We start from the raw sequence: 26463 nt of genomic DNA, 5'->3' as shown, positions 1-26463 counted from the left end.
ATCGGATACTTTCTCATATAAACCTACTAAGTCACTCGGATAACTCCAGATGATCTTGTCTATCTTCAGTTTCATTTATGGCAGTATAGATTCCTATGGATATATCCATCTTTTTTATTATGTGTGTTACTAATTTATTTTGTGGTTAGTTACTGGAAACATGTCAGTTATTTTTTTTTATATTCTATCTTACATGTACATTCACTTTTTAAACCTTCTCTACTATACATATTTTGTAAATGTGTAAAAATTGTTCAGCTGAAGTCTGAGGATATTTAAGTGTACCTGTGGTGTTGCTGAGTGGTTTTTTCATTCTTATGATGCACCAGTGATAGGAATTCCACAACTCCCTGACTAATGTACTCTGGAGCAGAATAATAATTCCTGTATTTTCTATAAAATATTTGTTATTAATATATTCCAAAATGATAAGTTTGAATTCCTGATAAGTTTTTTTTACTGTAAAATGTCTAAGCCATTTACTTTAATTTAGATATAGCCAACTATTCCTTAATAATTCTCCGAACATTTCCTTCCTAAGTAAAATACTTTTCAATGAATTCCAACTAAATGATTTCAGCATTTTTTTCAGTTCATCAGAATCACTTCAACACTATTCCTGTCTCTAAAATGTTTTTAAATGTTCCTGTAACTGAATTTAAAAACATACTCACTTTTCCAGCACAAGGGAAAGTGGTATCAAACTACTGTGATAGTTCGTAATGGCCATCTGAACAATTCTAATTGATATTTTTGCTCATTGTGGTAGAAAACTACTGATTGTTGTGAAGCAGTTTTTCAATGACTTGTGCACTCAAAGTTAATTAATTTAATAAAATATATAGGGGGTTTTTTATGCTGTATAGAACAACTTGAAATACTGTAATCAGAATATACCTAATCTGTTGCTTCCCTTGCTCTAACCCTTGCAGGTTAGATTCAATGTCAGAGAACAAAGTTGCATAGTTCTGAAGTTAATTATTTTTGAAAAATTTAAGTTGGCTCTCTCAGTTTTCTCATTCTCTTGTTGCTTAATGGAAATTTTCAAAATTTTTTTGGATAGTACTATTTTAAAATATTTCTGTTATTTTTAGATATGGAGAATTGATGGAACCATTGAAAGTCCACCTCGGTTAAAAGTAACTCACAAAACATTTGGCACACAGAACAGCAATTCAGACATGATATATTGTCGTTTGAGTATGCCTGTTGAGTTCCACTCATCGTTCAGCTTTGGCATGGGTGTGGAAAATGCCTCATCTGATGTTTTCCAAAAACGGTCAGGCTTGGCTTTAGTTATCCTGTCTCTTGCTTTCCATGTAAATGTAATATGTTCTATTATTCTTTATTATTGTACACTCAAAATTTCATAGTTGTTTTTGAACACATAGCATAGGAAGCATGTTATTAAGATTTTTTTTATTCTTGAAGGTTTTAATTGATTTATAACCCGCCTTTGCTGCAGACAAAGACAAGAGAGAACCATATCTAAAGAGGTGCTTCAAAAGGTTTAAAATTATTCATTTCTAAGCACCTTAACTGCAATCAATTATTTTCCTTGTATATTTGTATCCTCTGCAGTCTTAACTAATGCATACTACGTACCCAGCAAATATTAGTTAGCTTGTAAGTATACTTAGTCGAATAATGAGCAGCTTTTTACTACCTTTTTTTTAAACTTATTTACTGATTTTTTTTTATCTGTAGAAAACACAGCCAAGAAATTGCTGCTCCTTCTACTACAGTAAGTAAATATATTGAGATACTTAGTTCTTCAAATGCTTTGAAGTAGATTTAGTCGTGGCAGAATGTTCATTAGAAATTGATCTGTTGAAAGTAGCCTTTTTAATAATTTGCTATGATATAGCAATGTTCATAAATAATGATGTCCAGAGTTGCACAACTTGAAGCATAAACTTCACCATCTTAAACCACTGTCTGCTTTTTTAATTTAAGAGCATTTTAAATTCAAGAGAATGTGAATTACTATTAAAGTTTGATATATTGGAGGGTTTTTTTTAAATCACTGAGTATTTCTTGATAAAATTCCTTGATTTCTATTACTAATATGCTCTATTCCTCTTTTCAGTATTTTTACTCACTAAGGATATTTGCTGGCCAAGACCCATCCTCTGTCTGGGTTGGCTGGGTAACACCAGACTATCATTTTTACAGTGAGAATTTTGACCTAAATAAAAATTGTACAGTGACAGTTACTTTAGGAGATGAGAGAGGAAGGGTTCATGAAAGGTATGCATTTATTTATCACTTATTAAATTTATATTTTAATACTGTTGTTCAAAAGTTAATTATTTGCAAGCTTTATGATATTTTAAGCATTAATTTAAAGTAACGAGAAACTTGGTTATGAAGTTTGGGTTTTCTGTGCTTATTTATATATGAATGTTTCATATGTAGACTTCTTAGAGTGAATATATTTATCATTAATGTTCCATTTGAAAGAATGTTTTGTGATGTTTCTTTCATTTAACATCTGTATTTACTCACTGTGGATAAACATGTTTGTTTTACTGTATCTTATATGCGTACACAGAGGCCTGTGAAATTTTTTCATAATTTTAAAATAGGAGAAAGAATTTATTTAGTCTAATGCATATATTACAAAAAAAATTTGTTAATGAGCAAAAAAACTTATCGCATGACAAGCACCTTTGAGGATCTCTAACTATTACTCCACTGAAAAAGTACATCTTCACCAAATATTGAAGTGCAGTGTGACCTATACTTTGTTCTTGCTGTTATTTCAGTGTGAAGCGCAGCAACTGCTATATGGTTTGGGGAGGAGATGTAATTGCTAATTCCCAGAGATCAGGTCGCAGTAATGTTGATATAGAAATTGGATGCTTTGTTGACCTGGCTACTGGAATGGTGTCATTCACAGCCAATGGAAGAGAACTTGGCAGCTGTTATCAGGTATTATCGGATTTTCAGAAAGCTATCTAGTAAGATGCTGATTTTGATGTTATTTTTCTTTTCCAGATATCTAACCGAACACCATTTGTGTAACAATAACATGTTTTTCCTATATAATTCTGATTTTATCCCTCTTTTTCTCACTCTCTCTACTATAAGGCTACATTTTTTTGAGCTTCTTACTGTTGTTTCAAGTGTTGAGGAAGGACTATTGGTAGATATGTTCAGAGAAATATTTTTCTTAACCTCTCAGTTCATGTGATACAAATTCTTGATTTATAACCTTAAATCTTGATTTATAACCTTAAATCTTGATTTATAACCTTATTCTTTAAAATATTTTTTGTCAACTGAATCTGTTATACAATATAGGGGAAGTAAATATTTAAATTAGCATAAGGTCAAAATTAAAATATAAGTGTTGTAATTTTTGGTATGAATTGAGAAATAAAATTTAGTTCCTTATTACCGTGTTTTGTGTCTTCTGCAGATAGCTGTGATTTGGAGACCTTGTGATTTGATAAATTTCAAAACCTTAAATTCAAATATGCATTAATGCACAAAGCCAAAGTAAATGCGGTGGGCCCTAAATACTATCAACATGCTCAAAATGAAAGTCATTAGGCAAAGGGATCAGTAGTTGACTGAAGCTTTCAGCACCAGATTATTGAGATTTGCTCTTAGTAAGATCTGTTGTCCATAGTAGAGCATCCACTGTGGAAGAAGTTGTCCAGTGTTAGGAATAATACATTGCTTTCTTCAATGTCACCCCCCAAATTTTTAATCCAGATAAAACTGAAATGTTATCTGACTAAATTTAATGGAACTTGTATACTGACTCCATTGAAAATGAATGTGGCAGGGTGGCACATAGCCTGTAAATGGGGGTAGGAGATTATCTAGAAGCTGTGATTTTGGTATATTTTGTAATAGTGGTCAGAAACTTCCGTGCCACACTGGGAGGATATTGAATGTCAACACCCTGGGAAAAAAATCCACATAATTAAAGTGCTTAAGCCCTGCTTTGTTGTTTTTCTAACTAGGTACAAATTAATATGACAGCTTCTGAACAAAACCAGGGAAGTTTGGTGTGCTTTTTTTATGATGGGTTTTTGTTTGTTTTTTTTTCATGGACAGCCTTTAGCTGTTCTTATTTTGTAAGGAGATCTATGGAAAGATAGATGTAGAAGAGGCCTGTTACTGAATTTAGTGTAGAAAACACTTTCAGGTTTTTCCTCATATGACTTGCATTTAATATAACCACGTTCTCTGTATTAAATTTAAAATTATCTCAGAGAATACCAATATTTCTCTTCTGTTTCTTCTCTTTGTCATGGAAAAATACCTGTAGTTGCTTTTGGAATTGTTTTTCGATAAACATGATAACACTTGGTCTGCTGACAAATGAGAAAAGTCAGCACTTTTTATAGAGATAAAACAGTATATTCCAACAGGATTGTTAAGTCTGAGGGTGAAATATTACTCAATTTTTGCTTATTTTGAGTCATTTAAGTATTCTCTGTGGTTTTGAAAGTAGTGAGAATAGTGTTATGTAATTTCCATTTCTTGAATATTTTTACCTTAAAGTACGATCTTTAAAATATTGCAATAAATCTAATCACTTGCCCAAATTGCCACAAATAACTGATATTTGTCTGGTCTAGGTAATTATTCTAGTTGTATAAGTTCTTGCACTTCTCAGCTTTCTTAACTGAAAGAGGACAATATTTGTATGCTGTTTTCATTTTAAAAGGTCTATGGGTCAATACATTGAGGAGATAAAATGAATTTTGCTGTAGTTCCTGATTTAACTATTGAATGCCATAGTGATATGCAGGAAAACAAAACAAAACCAAACCACTAGAAAGGTAAAGGGAAGATACGGTATACATATATATTTGAGATTTTGTCATTAATTGTCAGGTCACAGTTAAGGTATTTGTAGCAGAAAGGAGATCTTAAATATTGGTTTAAAGATGTTTTATTTTACTTTTTTAGTAATAGTTCTCTGATCCTCAGACATGGCTAGAAATTACAAATTCAATTATTGTTACTAGGAAATAGCTATCTTTGGTCAGAGGTTGAGAGTTATATTGTCTCAGCTATCTTCAGACATTAATGAAATAATAGGCACATTAGTAATGTCTTGCAGTCCAAGATGCCTTTTGTTTCTGGATTTGAGGTTGTGGTTTTTTACTTATCAAAAAGTTTGGAATGTACATACCTAGCCCTATATCATTTTTTCTATGCCAATAGTGATAGTATTGAAAAATCTTTATTCTGCATACGTTTTTTTCAGTATAGGTTATTATTTTGCATTTTGTTCAAATCATATTTTGTTTTGGAGCTGTCTTCTCATCCAAAAGAATATGTATTTTTTAATTTAATTTTTTGACTCTCAGTATGTATAATGTATATGTGTATACATGGTACACAAAATGCACAATGATATGAATAATATATTTCATTGAACTTTTGAGTCTTTGACTTAATTGTATAGATGTACTTTTTTTCAGCTACCCTGGAGCACTGACATTCTTTAAATAATATACTAATCTATAATTATATTTTAATAATATAATAATTATAAATATTGTATTTAAAATAGAAACACATGTTACAATTTAATAATTTATATTATAAATAATCTTTATTTCATGGCAGTAGTGGTGGGGGATCTTGTAGAGAATTCTTCAGAATAAACTGGTCTTACACTGACATGCACTTTGAGTCCAACTATAACGGGGACAGAAGGATAACATAGCAGGCAAAAAAATCCCAAACACAACCAGACACTTTAAAACTGTAGCACTGTGATTCAGTGTGATTCACTGCAATTTTTTAAGACTGGAGACAGATGCTAAGCCTGAAAATAAAGAGCTCTTTAAAAAAATTACATTATTTTACTTTTGGAATATGTATTAGAAAAACATTAATCTTGAAAGGAAGTAAAGATTTGCACTATCTTAATCACATGTGCTCTCACCCTCTAGTATAAAGGGTTGAGTTTGGATATTTTTGAGAAGAAACCACACAGCGTTCTTGCGAGAGGTGTTGAGAGCACATAAGGCAACAGATACACCTGTCTGAAAATCAGGTGGTCCTATAAAGATAACCGCAAATGCTTTACTGTATTAGAGGTGAACTACAAGTAGATACTATTCACCACTCTAATAAAGTGTCTGGAGTCATTTGATGATAAAGTGTAAGCCATACAGAATTTATTTTATATCATATTCAGGGAGGAGATTTTTTTGCATTTTTAATTTTTAAAACATTTCAATCTCATCTCATTTCTAGGTTGAACCAAACACAAAGCTTTTTCCAGCGGCTTTTTTACAGCCTACAAGCACTAACTTGGTTCAGTTTGAACTTGGTAAATTAAAGGTAGGAAATATTTTTATATTTTATAAAAAGAGAACCTTCATGTACAGGTGTTCTTTTAAATCTGTTTATTGTTATGCAGATTCCTGCTCACTTGAATTTGTTTAGGAAAATTGAATCAAGGGCAAGAATCTTAATTTGAATTCTGTGTTTACTTCTGTAAATGTAAATATATATGCAGTTAATTGTTTATCTGCATTTGTCAAAATAAACTCATATTGTTTGAGCAGAACACCATTAATGTTGTGGTTATTTAATGGATTTTGTTTGTTGTAATAACGTCTATCTTTCTATGATTTCTTTGCTATTTATAAGTTATACTTCCTTTTAATGCTGTCAGTTTATTTATAATTAGACATTACAAAAATATTTTGATACACTTCTTTGTTTCAGAATACCATGCCTTTATCAGCAGCAATTTTTAAAAGTGAAGAAAGAAATCCTGTTCCTCAGTGTCCCCCTCGCCTTGATGTGCAAACAATTACACCTGTTTTATGGAGCAGAATGCCAAACAGCTTTCTGAGAGTAGAAACTGAGCGTGTCAGTGAACGTCATGGCTGGGTTGTGCAGTGTTTGGAACCTCTGCAGATGATGGCACTTCATATCCCAGAAGAAAACAGGTACATTTGTAAGGAAATAAAATTACTTAATGTGGACATAGTATATTGAAACCGGATGTCAGAGTATTGATTAAACCTGCCTTAGAGAATATTTACACCATAGTTGTTGAGAATTTCTCATCTTATCTACTATAAAAATAGTTAAGCAGATAAGATCAGAAAATTTAAGTACAAGAGATTGAACTTTAATGCCAAGTGATGACTTTTGCATACATGAGAGAAAAAGTGGCTATTTGATTTTATTTAAATTATAAAGTAACATACCCTAAATCTCTAGATCTTTAAAGATCTATAAAAAAATCTTTAAAGATTTTTCTCAGCCTGAAAAAAACAAACATAAAGAATATGCAAGTACTAATTTGCTGATTTTTTTTTTCTGTAATAAAAGCATGTAATCTGTTCTTGTATCATCTGCTCTGAATTTACATGAATTAAGTTTTTATGTTCTTATTGACAAGGTCATGCCTTTCTTAGATTTTCGTTAGATTTTATCTTCAAAATGAGGATAAAAAAGATCTGTCCAAATATCAAATATCATAACCAGTGAAAAATCAAACTATCAACAAAAGTATAGCAGAAAGATAATTTAACTGCTGCACTTTTATCAGTTATTTTTAAATTTCTTTTAATAATTCAATAAAAAACTTAATTTATTGTTCATAAAACTGAATTCAAGAAAAGATTAAAAAATACTGTGTCTTGTGGAAAAAATGAAACTAATCCTGAGTAAACTAGAAAGGCACAGCTTAGTGACAGTAGTAACACAGATTTTCAGCATTGCAAATATATTTATTTTTAAAACAAGTTCTAATTTACCATAGATTTCAAAAAGCACCTATACCTTCCATTTTGGGTTGTTTTTTTCATAAGGAGTATTAATTTTAAACAATCTCAGTTGCCACCATTTACTGTGTTTGGACGATGCACATACTAAGACTAGTTACTATTAATTTAATACTAGTGGTTTAAAGAGGAACTGACCAAAATGTGCAGAGATCACAAAACTTTTCTTTTACAAAGAAAAATTGTAATAAATCCTTATTCATAGGATTGATTGGTTTTCTCTTTCCTTTCTTTATTTTCTAACAGATGTGTTGATATTTTGGAACTGTGTGAACAAGAAGATTTGATGAAGTTTCACTACCACACTTTAAAACTCTATAGCTCAGTTAGTGCTCTGGGTAACACTAGAGTTGCTTATGCACTTTGTAGCCATGTGGACATATCTCAGCTATTTTTTACAATAGATAATCAATACTTACCTGGACTTCTACGTTCTGGATTCTACGACTTGCTCATTAGTATTCATTTAGAGCATGCCAAGAAAGCCAAGCTCATGATGAGCAATGAATTTATCATTCCAGTTACAGATGAAACTCGAACTATTAAATTGTATCCCAATGAAACAAAGAAGCATGGTTTACCTGGAGTAGGGCTTAGCACTTGTCTGAAACCAGCCTTTAATTTTTCTACTCCATGCTTTATTGCGACCACTGAAGAACATCAGACATCCAGTCCAGAAATACCCCTTGAGACACTTAAATCCAAGGCCATAAGTATGTTAACAGAGGCAGTACAGTGTAGCGGTGCTCATATACGGGACCCTGTTGGAGGACAAGTTGCATTCCAGTTTGTTCCTGTTCTTAAACTGATAGCAACATTGCTCATAATGGGTGTTTTTGATGATGATGATGTGAAGCAGATTTTACTCCTTATTGATCCCACTGTGTTTGGAGATCACAAGGAAGAAACAGAAGAAAGAACAGAGAAGGAAGAAGTTACAAAAGTTGAAGAAAAAGATGTCGAAGCTGGGGAGAAAGCAATAAAACAAACAAAAGCTCCTGCAAAGGGCTTATTGCAGACAAGATTACCAGAATCTGTTAAGCTTCAGGTGACCATTTAAAATAAATGTATTATTTATGTTCTACTCTTGATGGAAAAAAGATTGTACTTTTTATCTGTTCTCTACTTTAAAAGAGTTGAAATTCTGAAGGTCTTTAATTCCACTTTGCCTTATAACCTCATGTTTAATAACCAAATTTAATGTTGCTGCAGTTCTTCTACACTCAAAATAGATAAGTTGATACTTACTTATTTTGTAAAAAGGAAAGTGTTAGACCAGGTGATCTTTAAAGGACCATTCCAAGCCAAACTAGTGCATGTTGTCTACATATTTTGGGTGCATGGAGTGAAAAACTGTGAACGTAATGTAGTATTATTGATCAGATAATGAAACTGTACAACATTTTTTCACCTTTACATTGTTAAAACAAAAATGTGGGAAAAATGTGTCTAATTTTTACAATCTGATGCAGTATATCTGCAATTCACTGCAGTTCTTTCCCACAGTTCGTAAAATAATTAATCTTAAGTCTGTTTTTTTCTACCCTAGATGTGTCATTTACTCAATTATTTTTGTGACTGTGAACTACAACATAGAGTGGAAGCAATTGTATCATTTGCAGACCGTTACGTATCAAAATTGCAGTATAATCAGAAATACAGGTACAATGAACTCATGCAAGCCTTGAACATGTCTGCTGCTTTGACTGCCAAGAAGACTAAAGAATTTCGGTCTCCTCCTCAAGAACAGGTAATACTAAATATATGGTTGAATTAAAGATTAAATAAATTCTTTATGATGATAAAGTAGAGTCCTGACTTATAAACTACCATTTGAACTGCTGGAGAATCAAAATGAATTTGAAATAAAATTTGTTTCGTGCCACAAAATACTGAATGTCAGAATGTTTAAGCCTCTACTCTAGAATTTAAGCCGTAAACCAAAGTAATTTCTCAAATTTTTTACTAAAGATTTCTCAACAGCATAGAAAATTTGAATATTACTGTCCAGTGCTGAGGAGCTTAGATTCATCCAGTACTGTAAGATGATGATAATCTTAGTTGCTCAAAGTTAGCATGAAGTTAGTGTTGAACTGACATGTGTATGTTAGAAATATTTTTTTCTCTTCCTAGGAAATAGTCTTATTATCAAGTGTCCCTATAGAATTATAGAATCATTGAATTGTCAAGATTGAAAGCGACCTTTAAGAACATCAAGTCAAACAGTCCACTCAGCACTACCACTGCAACTCTTAAACCACTAAATCACATCACTCAGTGCCAGATCCAGACGTCTCTTAACCTATTCCAACCTAGGCAACCTATTCCAATGCCTGACCACCCTAACAGTGAAAACATTTTTTCTAATATCTAATTGAATCTCCCCTGTCTCAGCTTAAGGCAATTTCCTCATGTCCTCTCACTGCAGACATGGTAGAAGAGACCAGGCCCCACCTCACTACAACCTCCTTTCAGGTTGTAGAGAGCAAACAGGGCCCCTCTTAACTTCCTTTTCTCGAGACTAAACAAACCCAGCTCCCTCAGCTGTTCCTCATAAGATGTATTTTCTAGACCATTCACAAGCTTTGTTGCCCTTCACTGGACATGCTCCAGTATCTCATGTCCTTTCTAAAGTGGGGGGCCCGGAACTGAACACAGTACTTGAGGTGCAGCCTCCCTAATGCTGAGTATAGGGGACGATCATTTCCCTAGTCCTGCTGGCCACACTATTCTTGATACATTTTCTGTATTGGTATGCTAATCATAATTAAAGCTTACAAAGTATCATTGCTTGAGTATTTCCTTTAAACTGTATAAGAAATTTGTGCTTTATTTTAATTTGATTATAAACAGGTAAAGTATGGCTATATATTAGAATATGTCTTAGGCTACCTCAGTGTTTTAACTATGTTTTAATTCTCTTAAAGATTAATATGTTGCTGAATTTTCAACTGGGAGAGGATTGTCCCTGTCCAGAGGAGATTCGGGAAGAGTTATATGAATTTCATGATGACCTTCTAATTCACTGTGGTGAGTGGCAAGGTTTTGATACAGGTTTTGTTTGTCTTTTTGACACTTGACAGATCAGTTTAAAAATATACTAGTATAAGAGGTTTTTTTGTTAGATGTATTACTCTCTTCATTTGCAAAACCTAGCCTTGTGATTCCTGTCTACAAGGTGACTTTCTTGACAAACTTTGGTGTATATTACAAAAATATGGGAAACTTGTGCATGGTTTTAAGTTTCATTGTTATATATCTATTAAATATTGTCCAGTATTATTCTGTTTATATATCAGTTTTAGACTTCATTGGGGAAAATAAATGTTTCAAACAAGAAGGTTGGATTACCTTAAAAGATTTACATAAGCACATGTATGAGTGCAAGCATATAAAACATATTGAGGAAACATAATTGCTGTGAAGTTAAGCTGTAGAAAATTTGAGGAAAAACACTCGATGTGAGGTGCTATACCTGTTTTAGCTTAGTTTCCTGATGTATACATAACTGTGAGAGTCATTCATTATAAAACACTGTTGCACTGCAGACTACAGCTTGAATTGCCCCCAGTCATTGAATTTGGATTTCCTGTGCAATTTTATGTGGGTTTTTTGATGTCAAAAGTCTTTTGTTAGTCTACTGAGATCTTAGTCTAATCCAGACAATGATGGATTTATTAGCCCATTTACTAGCGTATAGTCTGAGTCATCCAGTTATTACTGCTCCTTCCCAGTAATTATGCAGATAAAACTGATACACTTGGTAGATATATTCATAGTTACTCTTCCTGTATGTTTCTTGGTCCTATGGTTGATGTCATCCGTCTTGTCTACAAAGAAGGGGCCAGGGTCATTACAGTGAATTGATAGCGTTTCAAGCTCTTCCCCAGGAAGAGCATGGTAATCCTAACGGTTCCTTCTTGTCCTCCTGTTTGCTTGAGGTCATCATTAAATGTTTACCAATACAGTCTGCTAGTTCTTTCTTCTTTGGCTATCCTTAAAACCAGTGTTACCTGGTTCAGGGAATTACATGGTTTTAATGTTATTAAGTTTCTGCCTTCTCTTTGTAGCCATGGTGCCTCCAATACCATTTTGTGCTTGTATTGTTAAGGCTTCTGCTATTATTTTGCACTGACATATCTGAGTACCCTCATAGAATCTCTGGCAGCCATCAAACTGATTTCATGATAAGCCAATTTTCATTTTTCAACTATCTCAGCCTTAGCCTCAGCCAAAGATGAGTGGGTCATCTTTCATTCCATCATTTTTTTTCCAAATGTTAAAGTGAATAGTTAATATCCTCATAGTTACTCCTCTTTCTCCATATTTTTATTATGTCTATCATTATAAAAGATTACTGTCATCTCCATTGCTCAATCACATAGCCCTTGATCTGACCTCTGGTTTTCAAAAATAATGCTCCTTTGGCAGCAGAGAGTTCTCTGAGTCTCCAGGATGGAGATTATGGAAGACCTACAACTTACTTGGAAATATCTTAACTCTGCATTCTATTTATTTTTCCTTGGAATCTTGTGGCTGGTAGGATCATTGAGTTAGTTTAGTTCCTGATCACTCTTCATCTTGTCATAAAGTGAAACACTAGTTCTTACATGTGTTCGGTTTATTCTTTTTAGGGATGTACTTTTATTATTTTTTTTACTACATTATAAATATATATGCTGAATGAAAAAGAGCTGAAGATAGAGAAAACACTGTCTCATGATTAAAATAGCTTAAAGATCCTATGGATTCTAAACTAAACCATATTCATTACTTTGTACAGAGATTTATCATAGGTGGTCACTGTGAATAAATGTTCCTCATTTTCTGTGGCCTGACTTGGTCATGAAAATCAGTACTAAGCAATCACAGCTGCAGATAAAGGAGAAGGAGGTCCGCTTGGAATGTTTAATCAGCTTTTTACTGCTAAGTATACTTTGCCATCTAAGTGGAAAAATATGTAGGCAATCAAGTAATTAAAGGCTTTTTCATAATGAATATAAGAAATACTCTGAATTAAAGTTATCAGGCAGTCTTAATCCTAGCATGTCCTAACTCTGAGTGGTTAATTTTGCTGGCAAAATAAGAGCCCTCTATCATAACTTTAATGTGTAATTTCTTGGTTAAACACCCCCTCGCCCCCCCCAAAAAATTACAACATATTTTGTTGAATAATATAAAATTCACACTTACCTGGGTTCAGCTGTAGTTGCAGCTGGCCAGAAATGTGGGGAACAATAAAAAGAGTTTTTTCAAACATATTAATGGCAATAGGCAGTATAGAAATATCATCAGCCCCTTACAGGATGAGGATGGTCACCTCACAAACAGGGGCAGAGACAAGGCAGAGGAATTTAACGCTTTCTTTGCCTCTGTCTTCAACATGGTTGATAGACCAAGGGGATCTCGGTGCCCTGAGCTGGAGGACCATGACTGCGAGACTGATCAACTCCCAGTCGACCCTGAAATTTTATGGGATCTACTGCTGCAGCTGGATCCCTAAAAATCTATAGGGTTTGATGGGATTCATCCCAGAATCCTCAAGGAGCTGCTGACATCATCACAAAACCTCTCTCGATGATTTTTGAGCAGTCCTGGGAATCTGGAGAGGTCCTAGCTGACTGGAACCTGGTGAACATTCTCCCGATTTTCAAGAAGGGTGAGCAGGAGGACCCTGGAAACTACAGACCTATTAGTTTCACTTCAGTGACTGATAATGTCATGGAAAAATTATTCTGGGAAGTATTAAGAAACACCTGAAAGACAATGCAGTCACTGGTCACAGCTAGCATGGCTTCAGGAGAGGAAAGTCATGCTTATCCCACCTGATTTTATTTTATGACAAGGTAACCTACGTAGTTGATCAAGGGAAACCAATCAATGCACTCTTTTTGGATTTCAGTAAAGCTTTTGATGCTGTCTCATATAGTATGTTTCTGGACAAAATGTCCAGCCCACAGTTGGATAAACACATGAGGTGGATGAGCAATTGGCTCGCAGGTTAAACACGGAGGGTAATAGTGAATGGGGTAACTCATCATCCCAGTGCATTTCTTCTTGTCTGTCCATTTCAGCTTCTGAAGACTTTTCCTCCCAGTGTCCAGTGCCTAGCTTTTATTTCAGTGCCAGATAGTTTCTTTTGTTAATATTCTTGTCTGTTTTCTCTTTCCTCTCAATACCGGCTACATTTCCTGTTCTTACTTTTTCCAAACTAACTGTAACCTTCCTTCATTCTTAGCTTTTCATTTTACCCAACCAGTTTCACTCCATTTCTTAAATTCCATATTTAGTCTCCAATTTCAAGTTTGAGTTCTTTCGTTTCCTCCCACTGCCTCTGAATCTTTTTCTTCCTAGTTACTTAGTCACTCCTAGTCATAATTTCACCTCCCCCTTGGTAGCTGCCAGCCACTAAGTTTCTCCAACATGATGTTACATTTCAGATCTTTCTTCCTTTCTTAGTTTCTTTTTTTAGTACTGGTTTTAGCCTCGGTTTATTGTTTTCCATCTGCTCCACATTGTGTCTCTAGTATCCAGCCTGGAAAACTTTTACTTTTCTCAATTTCACTTTGACAAGCAGAAAAACTGCAAAAGCTTACATGTCATCTCAGCACAATTAGCTTTGATCTGAAGGGAGCCTGCTTAGATGTTCTCTTCTTCTGCACATAAAATGTGGTGTCTGTCATCACTAAGAGTTGTCATCGCTAAGACTTCGAATGGTTGTGAAGCAGTGTAGTGAGATGAACTGTATTAAACTACCTTGCAAAGTGACATCCCATCTCACTGTACACATTTTCATGAAAAGCAAATGTCACCCATACAATCTCTGAACGTTTGCCTTCTTACAGCTTTAAATTCAGTTAATATTTTTGTTTATGACTGCTAAATATCTCAACTGAAAAATTGTACTATATTGTAAGATATAGCCATACAATTCTTTCTTTAGCTTACATTTTGCATTACGAAACAAAGGATCACATATTTAATCAAATATGAATCTGAGTCATATTTAATTGCTATAGCAGATTCTTAGGAAATTCTACCTCTTTGGTCATAATATTGAAAAAATAATACTATAAATCTGGATATAAGGAGTATATGTACTGAAGAGAAAATAATTTGAGGGGTGCTACTGTAGCTAACATGTTAAAGCTGCTGGCCTTACTACTTTTTTTTAATTTTTCTGTATGAAATTTGTTAGTTAAAAAAATATTCCTATAGATATTTTGGTATTGTTTAAATAATTAAGGAGTTAAACTTCAAAGATTAAGCTTAGTTTCTAAGCAATTTTATTATCTGCTAAGGTATTCCACTAGAAGAAGAGGAAGAGGAAGAGGAAGATTCCTCCTTGACTGGCAAACTGCGTTCATTAATGTACAAAATCAAAGGTCCACCAAAAGCAGAAAAAGTGGAACCTAAGGAGGAAGAAGAGAAATCTCCTAGTAAGTTTTCTTTCCACATAAATACTTCCATGATACAAGTGTTAAAAGTTTACACAGTCAACAGGAGTGTGTTTCCTAATAAAGTTTTATAGTGGACTGAAGAAGGAGACTACCTGCTTAAGTTTCTTCTATCACTTAGAACCATTTTCCTGCACACTGATCATTTCAAATGCATTTAACAAGAAGTTAAAAATGAGTGGAAGATTTTGGATCAAGATCGGTTACTCTGGGGTTGAAAATTTGCATATTCCTTATGAAGAACTGTAAAAAAGTTAATTATGGCTCAATAATCTGGACTCAAGCATTCCAAACTTCCGAAGTTTTGATTTTTATGGTTTGGGTTTTTTAAATGCAGAAGTTCTTCTTTACGACATATTTTCCTTTCAGTTGTGCCTTGCTGCATGAGACGTTGTATGCATCTCAGTACTGAGATACATGTGCACAAAAGGTAATAGTGAATGGGGTGACATCAGACTGGTGACCTGTGACTAGTGGGGTTCTGCAGGGCACCATCTTGGGCCCTGTGCCGTGCCCTTCAACAACTTCGTAAATGACTTCGACACAGGACTGGAAGGGATACTAAGCAGGTTTGCAGATGACACAAAACTGGGAGGAGCTGTTGACTCCCTCGAAGGCAGGGAGGCCCTGCAGAGAGACCTCAACAAATTAGATAACTGGGCAATCGGCAACCACGTGAAGTTCAACAAGGGGAAGTGCTGGATTCTGCACCTGGGATGGGGCAACCCTGGATGTATGGACTGGGGAATGAGATGTTGGAAAGCAGTGCCACAGAAAGACACCTGGGTGTCCTGGTCAATGGCAAGTTGAATATGAGTCAGCAGTGCCCTGGCAGCCAGGAGGGCCAACCCTGTCCTCCTGGATCACCAGCAAAGCATCACCAGCCGGATGAGGAATGGGATTGTCCTGCTCTGCTCTGCACTGGGGCGGCCTCATCTTGCATATTGTGTGCAGGTTTGGGCGCCACAATGAAGAAAGATATTAAGCTCTTAGAGAGTGTCCAAAGGAGGGCAACAAAGATGATGAAGGGCCTTGAGAGGAAGCCACATGAGGAGAGACTGAGGTCACTTGGTCTGTTCAGCCTGGAGAAGAGGAGACTGAGGGGAGACCTCTTTGTAGTCTACAACATCCTCGTGAGGGGAAGAGGAGTGGCAGACACTGATCTTTTCTCTGTGGTGACCAGTGACAGGACCTGAGGGAATGGCCTGAAGTTGTGTCAGGGGAGGTTTAGGTTGGGTATTAGAAAAAGGTTCTTCACCCAGAGGGTGGTTGGGCACTGGAACAGGCTCCCCAGGGAGGTGGTCACAGCACTATGCCTGCCAGAGTTCAAGAAGCATTTGGATGATCCTCTTGGGCACATGGTGTGACTCTTGGGGATGGTCCTGTGCAGGGCTAATGATTGGAGTCTGATGGTCCTTGTGGGTCCCTTCCAACTCAGCAAATTCTGTGATTCTGCGATTCCTTTAGAACACACTTTTGCTGAGGTTTCTTAGTGCCCTTGTGAATCAGGATTGGGTTTTCCATCTCTAAATTTCTGTAGCACCATCCATATATCATGTGCAGAATTCTCCAAGTTACTTGAGATTGGTCTTTCAGTGGTGGTTGCACTTGGCAATTGTGGTTGCTTCTTTCCTATTTCCAATTTGCTCAGTTTGACAGGAGGTCCTTATACAGACCTGGAGTGGCTAGTTTGATTTCGGAGAATCATTTCATCAAGAGTTGTGTTGAGATTAGACAGCAGAGTTATTTTATAACTCATGACACCTCTTACATGCTCTGCTTGTTATGTAAAGCACTGTAGTGTGTTTTTCCTGATCTGAAAACATATTTTGGTCTGTTAAGCTTGCTAATATCTTATAAGTACATTAAGGCTTATAATAATTTGATATGCTGCATGAAACAGGGTTTAATTCTCCAGTGTTAGGAGTCTGTTAGCATCAGACTCCTCTTTAATGGTATCAGGACCTACTCAGTATCTGGAAGTATCATTTCTTCTCCATGCTTCATAAGCATTCTATTGTCATGAATCAGGAAGTATTCAATCCTAAAGCCTCAGGGCACATGGTGTTTGGTCCTTGGAACAGAGCAGTTCATATATTTCATTTCCTGTCACAAGAAATTCAGTTGGACAAATGATTCTACAGTGTCTGTTTTTCTAGAAATTTCACATAATCTCTTCAGGCTTGGGTTTATACTTGGAGTGATGCATGGTACAAGTATGCACATGGATGAAGTAATTCAAAGCATTATGAAAATTTATATAAATATCTTATATTATATTATATACCTGACTGTAGCTGAAGACTGTATGATTTTTAGTCCATGTGTGCACTTCCCCTTTACGCACCAATAGATATGGAATTCAGGGAGTAAAGGAAATGGGTGTCTGAGGTACCCCAATCCTCTTATATGCATGAAGAGGGGTGGTGGTGTATATGACACGCGCCTGTTTCCAGAGCCTCGAGTGTCTGGTCATAAATACTCTCAGTGTGAATATTCAAAAGAAGGAACTATTTTCTAAAAGTAAGTCTTCCTTTCCTCTAAGCATATGTTCATTTCTAATCACAAATGAACTTTTCCCTAAGGAGAGGATGCCAGCACTTTAACCTAGTATTAATGATGGATCAGTAAAATTTGTATTTAAAAACAAGCTGGAATTCAGAGAATAAACACATCAGTGTTAATAACAATTATAGGACTTTAGTAACTGTCAAGTCAAAATTGAGATAAAGCATAACATGCCACTAAGAATAGGGCTATCTCTATGAAGAACAGAATTTGTCCCCATAGAGTAAAAGCCATTTTATTGAACAAAACCTCAGAATTAATGATGGGTATTAAGTAAACTGTAAGGGAGAAGTGTTAGCAAATGAAAGCATAATGTAGACACAAAACCAAATGGATCTACACTAGTTATAAACACTTTTGTGATGGAAAGTGGGAGGGGAGTATTCTTAACCATTGGAAGAACTTTTACTGGCAATAGAAGAAAGAAATTTGCATTGTTTTAAGATAAAGATAATATTTTTCTACTTGATCTCAACAAGGCCTGGAAAACGTTTCTAGTTTTCAGGTAAATTTCCTAAACTCTGGGCTCAGATGAATTTTTTTCAGTGTAATGTATACAACAGAACTGCTTCAAGCAATGTGTATTTTGCAGTTCGAAACAATATAATGTTTTTAGAAAGTGTATTCCCAAGTGACAGTGACAATATAGAAATGAGGAATAAATTGAAAATCTAAATGTAGCATTTAATTTACAAGGATGATTCTTAGAGTCATGATCAACTAAAAACTTTTCATTACCAAAAAGGCTGGTGTTGACTTGAATGCTAAGTAGATGTTTATTGTTTTCCTCCTCTCAAGAACATCACACTTACCTTGAAAGATCTAAAAGTTGTTTTTCCAATTTGAAAAATCCTGTGCAGTCTGCTTGTGTTTTTTTTGCTGTTTTACAACTGCCTTGTTGTCTACTGTAATATAGTATTTTACTATAATACATGTTTTTTACATTTTCTGTTGGAATAACTAGTAACATTTAATGTATTTTACTTTCAGCTACACTGAAACAACTCATATCCCAGACTATGGTGCGCTGGTCCCAAGAAGATCAGATTCAAGATCCTGAATTAGTTCGAATTATGTACAGCCTCCTTCGTAGGCAATATGACAGCATTGGTGAGCTGCTGCAAGCTCTGAGGAAAGCATATACTATTAGTGCTGCCTCTGTGAAGGATACCATTAATCTGCTTGCAGCACTGGGCCAGATTCGCTCCCTTCTCAGTGTGAGGATGGGAAAAGAGGAGGAACTGCTGATGATTAATGGATTGGGGTATGAAATTAACATAATTTTATTTTTAAATTGGTGTGAAGCTTTTTTTTTATATTAATAAATTCTGTCATTTTAGATCCTGAATGAAAATTAATGCTGTACTGAAATGAAAATATATACTAGAAATTTTCATTTTCACATATATTTCCAAAGTGGCTCAAATTGATCTCTCTAGCATTATCAAATGGGTCAAAGATCTGTGAATTAAGGTATTATCTAAAGAAAAAGGACTTCTTTTTACTGTAGCTAAGCCTAATGCTTAAACCCCCATCAAAGTACATCTTTTAGCAGCTCTGGAGAAGGAGATCACTAAAATCTTTGTTGGTGTCTATACTAAATCCTTCCCAAAATTAAAACTAATTTGATATTTCATGCATGATTAAATAAACTTGCTGGCATCTTTTCAATTGGAAATTTGTGCGAGCAGTTAGGTAGACCCAGGAAAGTGGTGTTGTGAACTGAAATATCTCTAACTGGTTAGTATTTATTATTTCACCATCAGTGGCAGCTTTAAGTGTTTGAACATAGGAGACTGCTCATTTTATCCTCTATTGCATTAGAGTTATACAAAATTGCCTTTAAATAGCACCTGATGATGTGAGAATATTTTCCTGCATCTTTGCTGTGAAATTACCTCTGTTAAGCAGTGCGTGCCTGCATGCCTGCATGCCTCTTAAGTGAATAAATGCTGGTCAGGTCATTTAATGTTTTAAGGAAAAAAAATCACAGAAAATCAATTACTTTGAATAAAAGGGTGTATTTAGAAAGAGAGAAAATTTAACAATTGTAGGATATGACGGATAAAGGGTAAGTTTTGTCTGAACATGGCATGTGTATAGTCACCTTCCCAGGGGTACTGTATTGTGAGTCATCTATTCTCAGTTTTCGGTATTTCTTTAAAGTAGGTATGATGCCTGCTATTTGCCATATGTTTTTGACAGGTTGCCTTAAAATGTTAGAAATCTCTGGATTCTATTATAATCTAATCCTGGATTCTATTGAAACATATAAATTGTGTTCTGGATTATGAAACCAATGCAGTGAATTCTAGAACATATTGAGATGATGGTGGGCAGAGCGAAAAAGTTAAAATAGTCCTTTTTAATGGGACTGTATGCCGTTTCACTTCTTCTAGCAGAATATGGAAATATTGATGAAACACATATAACTGGTGACCTTGAATATTGTCTGTTTATTGTCTTCTACTTTGTGAACTGAGGAAATTAATTAAGAGGTGTTACTACAGAAACATGATTAGATTTTATTTTCTTGATCCCCACTTTCAACTTAAAACATACAGAATATATTCTTTTTCACTTAGATCATCACAGAATACATTTCTTTTGTTTAAACAGAACTGATAGTAGGAGCAATTTAGAGATGAGAAATGCCATTTTGAAATAATTTAAAAGTTAATATTCTTATTATGAAGAATCCACAAGGAATAATAGCATATTGAAATACGAAGTATTTAGTTATCAGGTGTTTTTGTATTATGCTGAAGTTTAAGAATCTGAAATTATGTTACTACAGTGAATGCATGTTTCTGGAATAATACATTGACTTAAATTAAAATGGTTCTTTTTAAAAACTTATTGTTCCTTTTCTTCCATTTTAGAGATATAATGAACAACAAGGTGTTTTATCAGCATCCAAACTTAATGAGAGTCTTGGGCATGCATGAGACTGTTATGGATGTGATGGTGAATGTGCTTGGGGGAGACAAATCTCAGGTAATTTCACCATAAGTTTGTTATGCGTTTTACATTTTGAACCTGTCCAAAAGTATACTAGGATGTTTAAGAAGCAAACAATAATATATTGCCCTTGTGTAAGCTAGATTTTGCTTTTCCAAATTAAAATATCCATTAATGATAAAAGTTGAATATGTTTTATAGTACTAGAGAGAGAAGCCCAGCAGTCTAGGACTTGATTTTTAGAAAGTGAGTGAAATGTTAGAGGTGTTTCATTTGTCTTTTAATAGAATTGTAAAAGAATTTGTTCTTATTTTAAATTAAATACATACTTTAACTGCATTTATTGGAGATGTAGCTGTGCTAGGAAAATATGCCTCTTCATCTTAGATGAAGTATTATTACCAATAAACTATAATAAGAGACTAACAACTAATTTTGAATGTTCGAATTTATGTACTTGAATTGAGCAATAATTTTCTTGCAGTTCTGTGCTCACCTTTTTCTTAGTGTTATGCTTGCATATATATGTCTTATTTTAAAGGCAGAGTGGCATAAATTTTGAGGAGCCTAACTGAAAATTTTCACTATTGAGGAAAGTGAGAAGTAAAGTGGGCTTATTTTCTATTTTCTTTCTTCCCTTTGCTTATGCCTGACGTCTTTAACCTGTTGCCTCCATTCCAAAAAGAAGGGTCTCCTCTGATCTCACTATTGCTTATCTTCTTTTTTTTGCTCGGCTACTGATTCTTCTTCTGTATTTGGAACATTTTACTACCTTTTGCTTATCCTTTCCCTGTCTGTCAACTTTTCACTTGTTGATTGCCTTCCATGTGCAGCTGCATCCTCCTTTCTTTATCTCTTTGGTCCTATAGCTCATATAATTATCTTAAATACTTATACATTGCATCTGCCTATACAATTACAGTGTTGCAAAGTATTCGCATCCTGGTTTTAGTTTTTCTGCTTAATTTCAAGGCAAGTTACAATTACTTACAAAATGATTAATACTCTGGCAATTTATAAGTGTTACAATGCTCTGGCTTTGCTACAACTTGTACATATAATCACAGGTGATTAAAAAAAACCCAACCCAAAACAACAACCCCACAACACCTCCTAATGCCATTAAAAATCTTTTCATAGAAAATGTTAGTAACGGAAGTCTACAAAAAATGATATCCTTCAAAGGAAATGAAGACTTAGAAAATTACTTAGTAACCTTCTCTTGCAGCACTGAATGTGTCTGGCCACCCAAAATGTCCTGTTTTATGGCTGTCTTTATGAAATTCATGAAGAGAGTTAGGTACCTCACGGACATTTCTTACTATTCAATGTTATATCTTTGAGAGATGGAAAGAGCAACTACGCAATGTAGTCTCTAGTTTAGGGACTGGGCATTTTTCCAGGTTGTGGCAGCAGATGGTTTAAACTAAATCTCCAGCTTCTTGGAATAAATGATTTTATCATGTGACTGTATTGAGATGTAATGGCTCCGAAGGAATGATGGGAAAGTAAAAACTTGTCAGTTCAAACTGAAGAAAATTCATGTCAGGCTTCTTTCTAGATGTGCTATTAATAAATTACTCAAAACCAGAGGAGGATATCTGTGGAATCTGATATTGTTGAAGGTATCTCAGTAACTTTTGCTATTACTGGCTAAGAAAATCCTGGAAAGGTACTTTATTTGTGAAATGTATATCCCAGAAAATTATTGGGCAAGCTGTGAACATTTTCATTACATTTAGGTTTTAGTGTGTACCTTAATGCCTAAAATAGTTCTTTTAAAGTCTGTGTCTTTAGATGCTACAATTTTGGAACCTTAATGTCATATGGGTTTGTGATGTTGGTCATTCATTCATTTTAAAAGAATCCCAAACAACCACCTATTTTACTTCAAAATCATTTCCTAATGATTGGAAGTTTCAGAATTCCATACTTATATGTATTCCTGACAATAATGAGGAATTTCTGAAATGACAATTTTTAGCAGTATTTCTGTTAACATAGTTTTCTAAACAAAGTTATGTCACACATTCTGTTAAAATCTCTGTAATCTGGGGATTGAATATTATAGAATATATATAATATAGAGAACATATTCCTTCTTGTGTCTAAAGGGTACAAGCAAGATTATTTAAAAAATAATTCTTCTTGATGGTAATGAATTTTCTCACTAATTTTGTGAGTATCCTTAGGACATAGGTTTGCAAATGAACTTGATACTTTTTTACGCGTGCTATATAGTGGTAAATTTAATAATTCAGACAGAAAAATCTGTCATTTTGATCTTGTTCTTTCATCTCCTTGTAGTAAAATGTGAGAATGGCACAACTTGTTAATTTCAGGTTGTATATTCTTATTGTAGTATGGGACGAGAAACTGAGGTTCTTGAATATTCTTTATTCTTCTGTGATATAATATTGCAGGTCGACCTTGTTATTGTAAAGCTGCTAAGACAGTGTTTTTGTATAACTGCATTTGCTAGTCTGCAAATTGCTTTAATGAGAATTATTTCTGCATTTTTTGCCCTTATATGTCCCCTATAGTCCTCTGCAAAACGATTTTTTAACATTTTAATAGCCTAATGAATGTGAAAGTAAAAAGGAAATGTGGGTTCTTTTTTTAAGTTAGAACCAAAGCAACTGTCAGATGCTTATCACCTTGGTAACTTCACCATAATTTCCTTGTTAGGACTGCAGGAAGAAGAATTGGAACAGATTGGTAATTAACATATTTCACTGCTTTGTCAACTTTCTTCTTCAGCAGATCGCTTTTCCTAAGATGGTAGCAAGCTGTTGCCGATTCCTGTGTTACTTCTGTCGAATTAGTCGTCAAAACCAAAAGGCCATGTTTGAGCATCTCAGTTACTTACTGGAAAACAGCAGTGTTGGACTGGGTATGTCATGTAACTGTAACAGCTAAAAGCAAGAGTAGGAGCAACCGTGATATCACAAGACTAGTGTCTAATTAGTATAGCAAATTGAAACATGCTTAAACCACTTTGTGGTTTCACCTCTAATTTTTTTTTTAATCATTTTTGTTTCATCCTTATGTGTCTGTGAATTGTATTAGAATAGTTCTATTCAAAATAGTTGTGATTTGAAATCTAAGATTAAATTGACCCTGCGTGGTGTTTGCCTGTTTCATCTGGTTTCATTTTCCTTGCCTCTGCAGTTTACACCACTGAAGTAAATTTCATATTTTTCCTTTGGAATACTGAATGTATGTTTTTTAATGTATGTGCATTAGATTTGTAATACAAGGAAAATTGTGTTGGCTAGATAGATGGCTATAATAATAACATATAACAAGGCAAGATAGTGTGTGATTTCACAGTGCTTTAGCTGTTCATGCCTGCATTTGACCATAATAAACACAGAAAATGGGAAAAGATTAAAGAAAGAAAACAGGTAACTGAAGCTTGAAATGTCTCTTTTGGCTAAATTTAGACATATTTTAAAATCTGGAATTGATAAGGTTGTGCAGAATTACAAAGTTAACATGTTGCTCTGCTAAAGAAATAGTATTCCTCTGATTTGCTATGTTGTTAATACTGTTTTTTTCATCTGCATTTGAAACCAGTGTGATTGAGTATATTTATAGATATGGATGTCAAGTCAGAAGAAAATTTCAGCATTTATTTTCATGATATTGAAAACAGTTGACCATATTCTTGAATGAAGAACAGCCCTACAAAGTACTATGAATATATTTATGTTCTAGATTCCAGCGAGATCGCTGCCCTCTGCTGCATGAATGTGATTACTGCAAACTCAATTTAATTAGTGTTTATTGACTTCTGCAGCATTTCCTTCAATGAGAGGTTCGACACCGCTAGATGTTGCAGCAGCCTCTGTTATGGACAACAATGAGCTTGCACTTGCATTGGAGGAGCCAGACCTTGATAAGGTAAGTGGTCACTGACCTTTTACCTATTTATTAGATGGTGTACTTGTGCTAGAAGGGTTTAAGAGGGCAAGTTTGATCATAGTAATTCTTGGATATGATTTCCTCAGAAATACCTGCTCTAGGTATGTGCTGCTTTATGGTAAGATTGAATGAGCACTATTTTCCCTTATTTTGCTTTATGCTTATTGGGAATCACAGCAAAAGAGATTTATTTCTATTTTAGGCATCTTTTCACTATTGTTATCAGCTAGAAAGGATGGCAAGAAAAAAGACATGAAACAGGAGACAGGAATATCAAGAAGCATTGTTTGGGGAGAAAAAAATAGAGAATTAAGAGGAGAATGTGAAAAAAGGACACAGGTCTTTTGGTTTAAATCATAGAGATTGGTGGTGATGAAGCTTATAGCTAAGAGAATGGAAGGGCAAGTATTTGAAGAGGAAAGGTGGAACATGATTTGAAGAGTAGTTGCAGTGGGAAACTGAATCCGGGACTCAAGTTGTTGGCAATGGTTAGGAATAAAGGGGGATGTGAGGAGAGGCAGGATGAACTAGAAATGGTGGTAAAATATAAAAAAATTGCATGAAAGTTCTTTGTATATTGCAGGAGAAAAACAGATTTAGAGATGGAATATGGGTGCAGAGTCACAAGAGGAGGAAAGCAACAAAAGGAAGTGATATGTGGTAACACTGCATTGGAGTACAGAAAACAGAAGGCAGCATTTAATATAAATGGAGGGAACAGTTAAGCACCTAAATGATAGCTTAGCACACGGAAAATCTCTGTGCAGTATGGCAGGATCCTGTGATGAGAGTGGAACTGGTTGTGGGAGTGTTTGTGATCAGCATGTGGTGTAGGAGAGGAAAAGTTGTGAAATTGGAATAAATGGGTATATTATGGGAATAGCTAGGAGAAGACAGAGACAAGAATATGAATGGAAAGGGTGTGAGACAGTACGGAAATAAACTGATTAGGAAAAATTAGTGTTGAGAAGAATTATCAATTCTGTATCACCTGCAAAATTGCCTAGAGTATGCTCTGCCCTGTCATTAATAAAGAAATTAAATGGTATTGATATCAACCCTTGGGATACAACACTAGTGACTAGAACACTACCAGCGACTGTCTTATATTTTCATGGAAAGTACTGTAGAGCAAGTCAGCACCTGGTCAGAGCACCAAGCCTGACTGAGTTCAAGAAGCATTTGGTCAATACTTTTGGGCACATAATGTGACTCTTGGGGATGGTCCTGTGCAGGGCTGGGAGTTGGACTCAATGATCCTTGTGGCTCCCTTTCGACTTGGCATATTCTGTGATTCTGTGAATTTCACTGTTGATTATTAACTGCATGTTTATAATTTACTGATTGCTTACCTTGAAATACTTGGCACCGTACAAGTACTGAATTTTCGAACACTTACATATATCAACTGCAACATAAGCAGTATTTTATGCTGAAAAATCAGGCTGTATATGTCTCAGATTGGGCTTTCCGAATTCATCAGTCATTTTAGCTGTAACAGTGGTAATGTATTGGCTGTAACATATTGCCTTTGCTGAGTCAGTAACTTTACCTAGTGCAGTATGTGGATGTTATTCAGTAAAGACATCTATAAACCAAATAACAAGAAAAAACTAATACTGTCTAGCTATCAGTTGATGAATGTGGCAGACATCCCCTATTCATAAAATGATACAGCATTTCTATGTGACTAAAGTTTGTACCATAAAACCTGTGTTCAAAGCAAATTAATTACACATAGGCAACCTAACTTTTGACCTTTTGCCATT

General features: G+C 34.7%; 1 protein-coding gene across 1 annotated transcript in view; it reads left to right on the top strand.

The window, feature by feature from the left end:
- Positions 1-26463, top strand: part of RYR3 (ryanodine receptor 3) — a 214935-nt gene that overhangs the window by 96254 nt on the left and 92218 nt on the right. The window contains exons 30-43 of the mRNA XM_027717007.2: positions 1095-1279; positions 1708-1744; positions 2090-2250; positions 2769-2934; positions 6235-6321; positions 6712-6938; positions 8028-8829; positions 9331-9531; positions 10709-10811; positions 15083-15220; positions 18797-19070; positions 20689-20803; positions 23528-23660; positions 24570-24673. Of these exons, the coding sequence (XP_027572808.1) occupies positions 1095-1279; positions 1708-1744; positions 2090-2250; positions 2769-2934; positions 6235-6321; positions 6712-6938; positions 8028-8829; positions 9331-9531; positions 10709-10811; positions 15083-15220; positions 18797-19070; positions 20689-20803; positions 23528-23660; positions 24570-24673 (2733 nt within the window). The remainder of the gene's footprint in view (positions 1-1094; positions 1280-1707; positions 1745-2089; positions 2251-2768; positions 2935-6234; positions 6322-6711; positions 6939-8027; positions 8830-9330; positions 9532-10708; positions 10812-15082; positions 15221-18796; positions 19071-20688; positions 20804-23527; positions 23661-24569; positions 24674-26463) is intronic.

The sequence above is a fragment of the Pipra filicauda genome, unplaced genomic scaffold, assembly GCF_003945595.2.
Source record: "Pipra filicauda isolate LSUMZ 115617 unplaced genomic scaffold, ASM394559v2 scaffold145_size1923396_pilon, whole genome shotgun sequence".
In the NCBI taxonomy this organism is placed as follows: domain Eukaryota; kingdom Metazoa; phylum Chordata; class Aves; order Passeriformes; family Pipridae; genus Pipra; species Pipra filicauda.
Note: the sequence above shows the minus strand (reverse complement) of the source record. Positions and strands in the feature narration are given on the sequence as shown.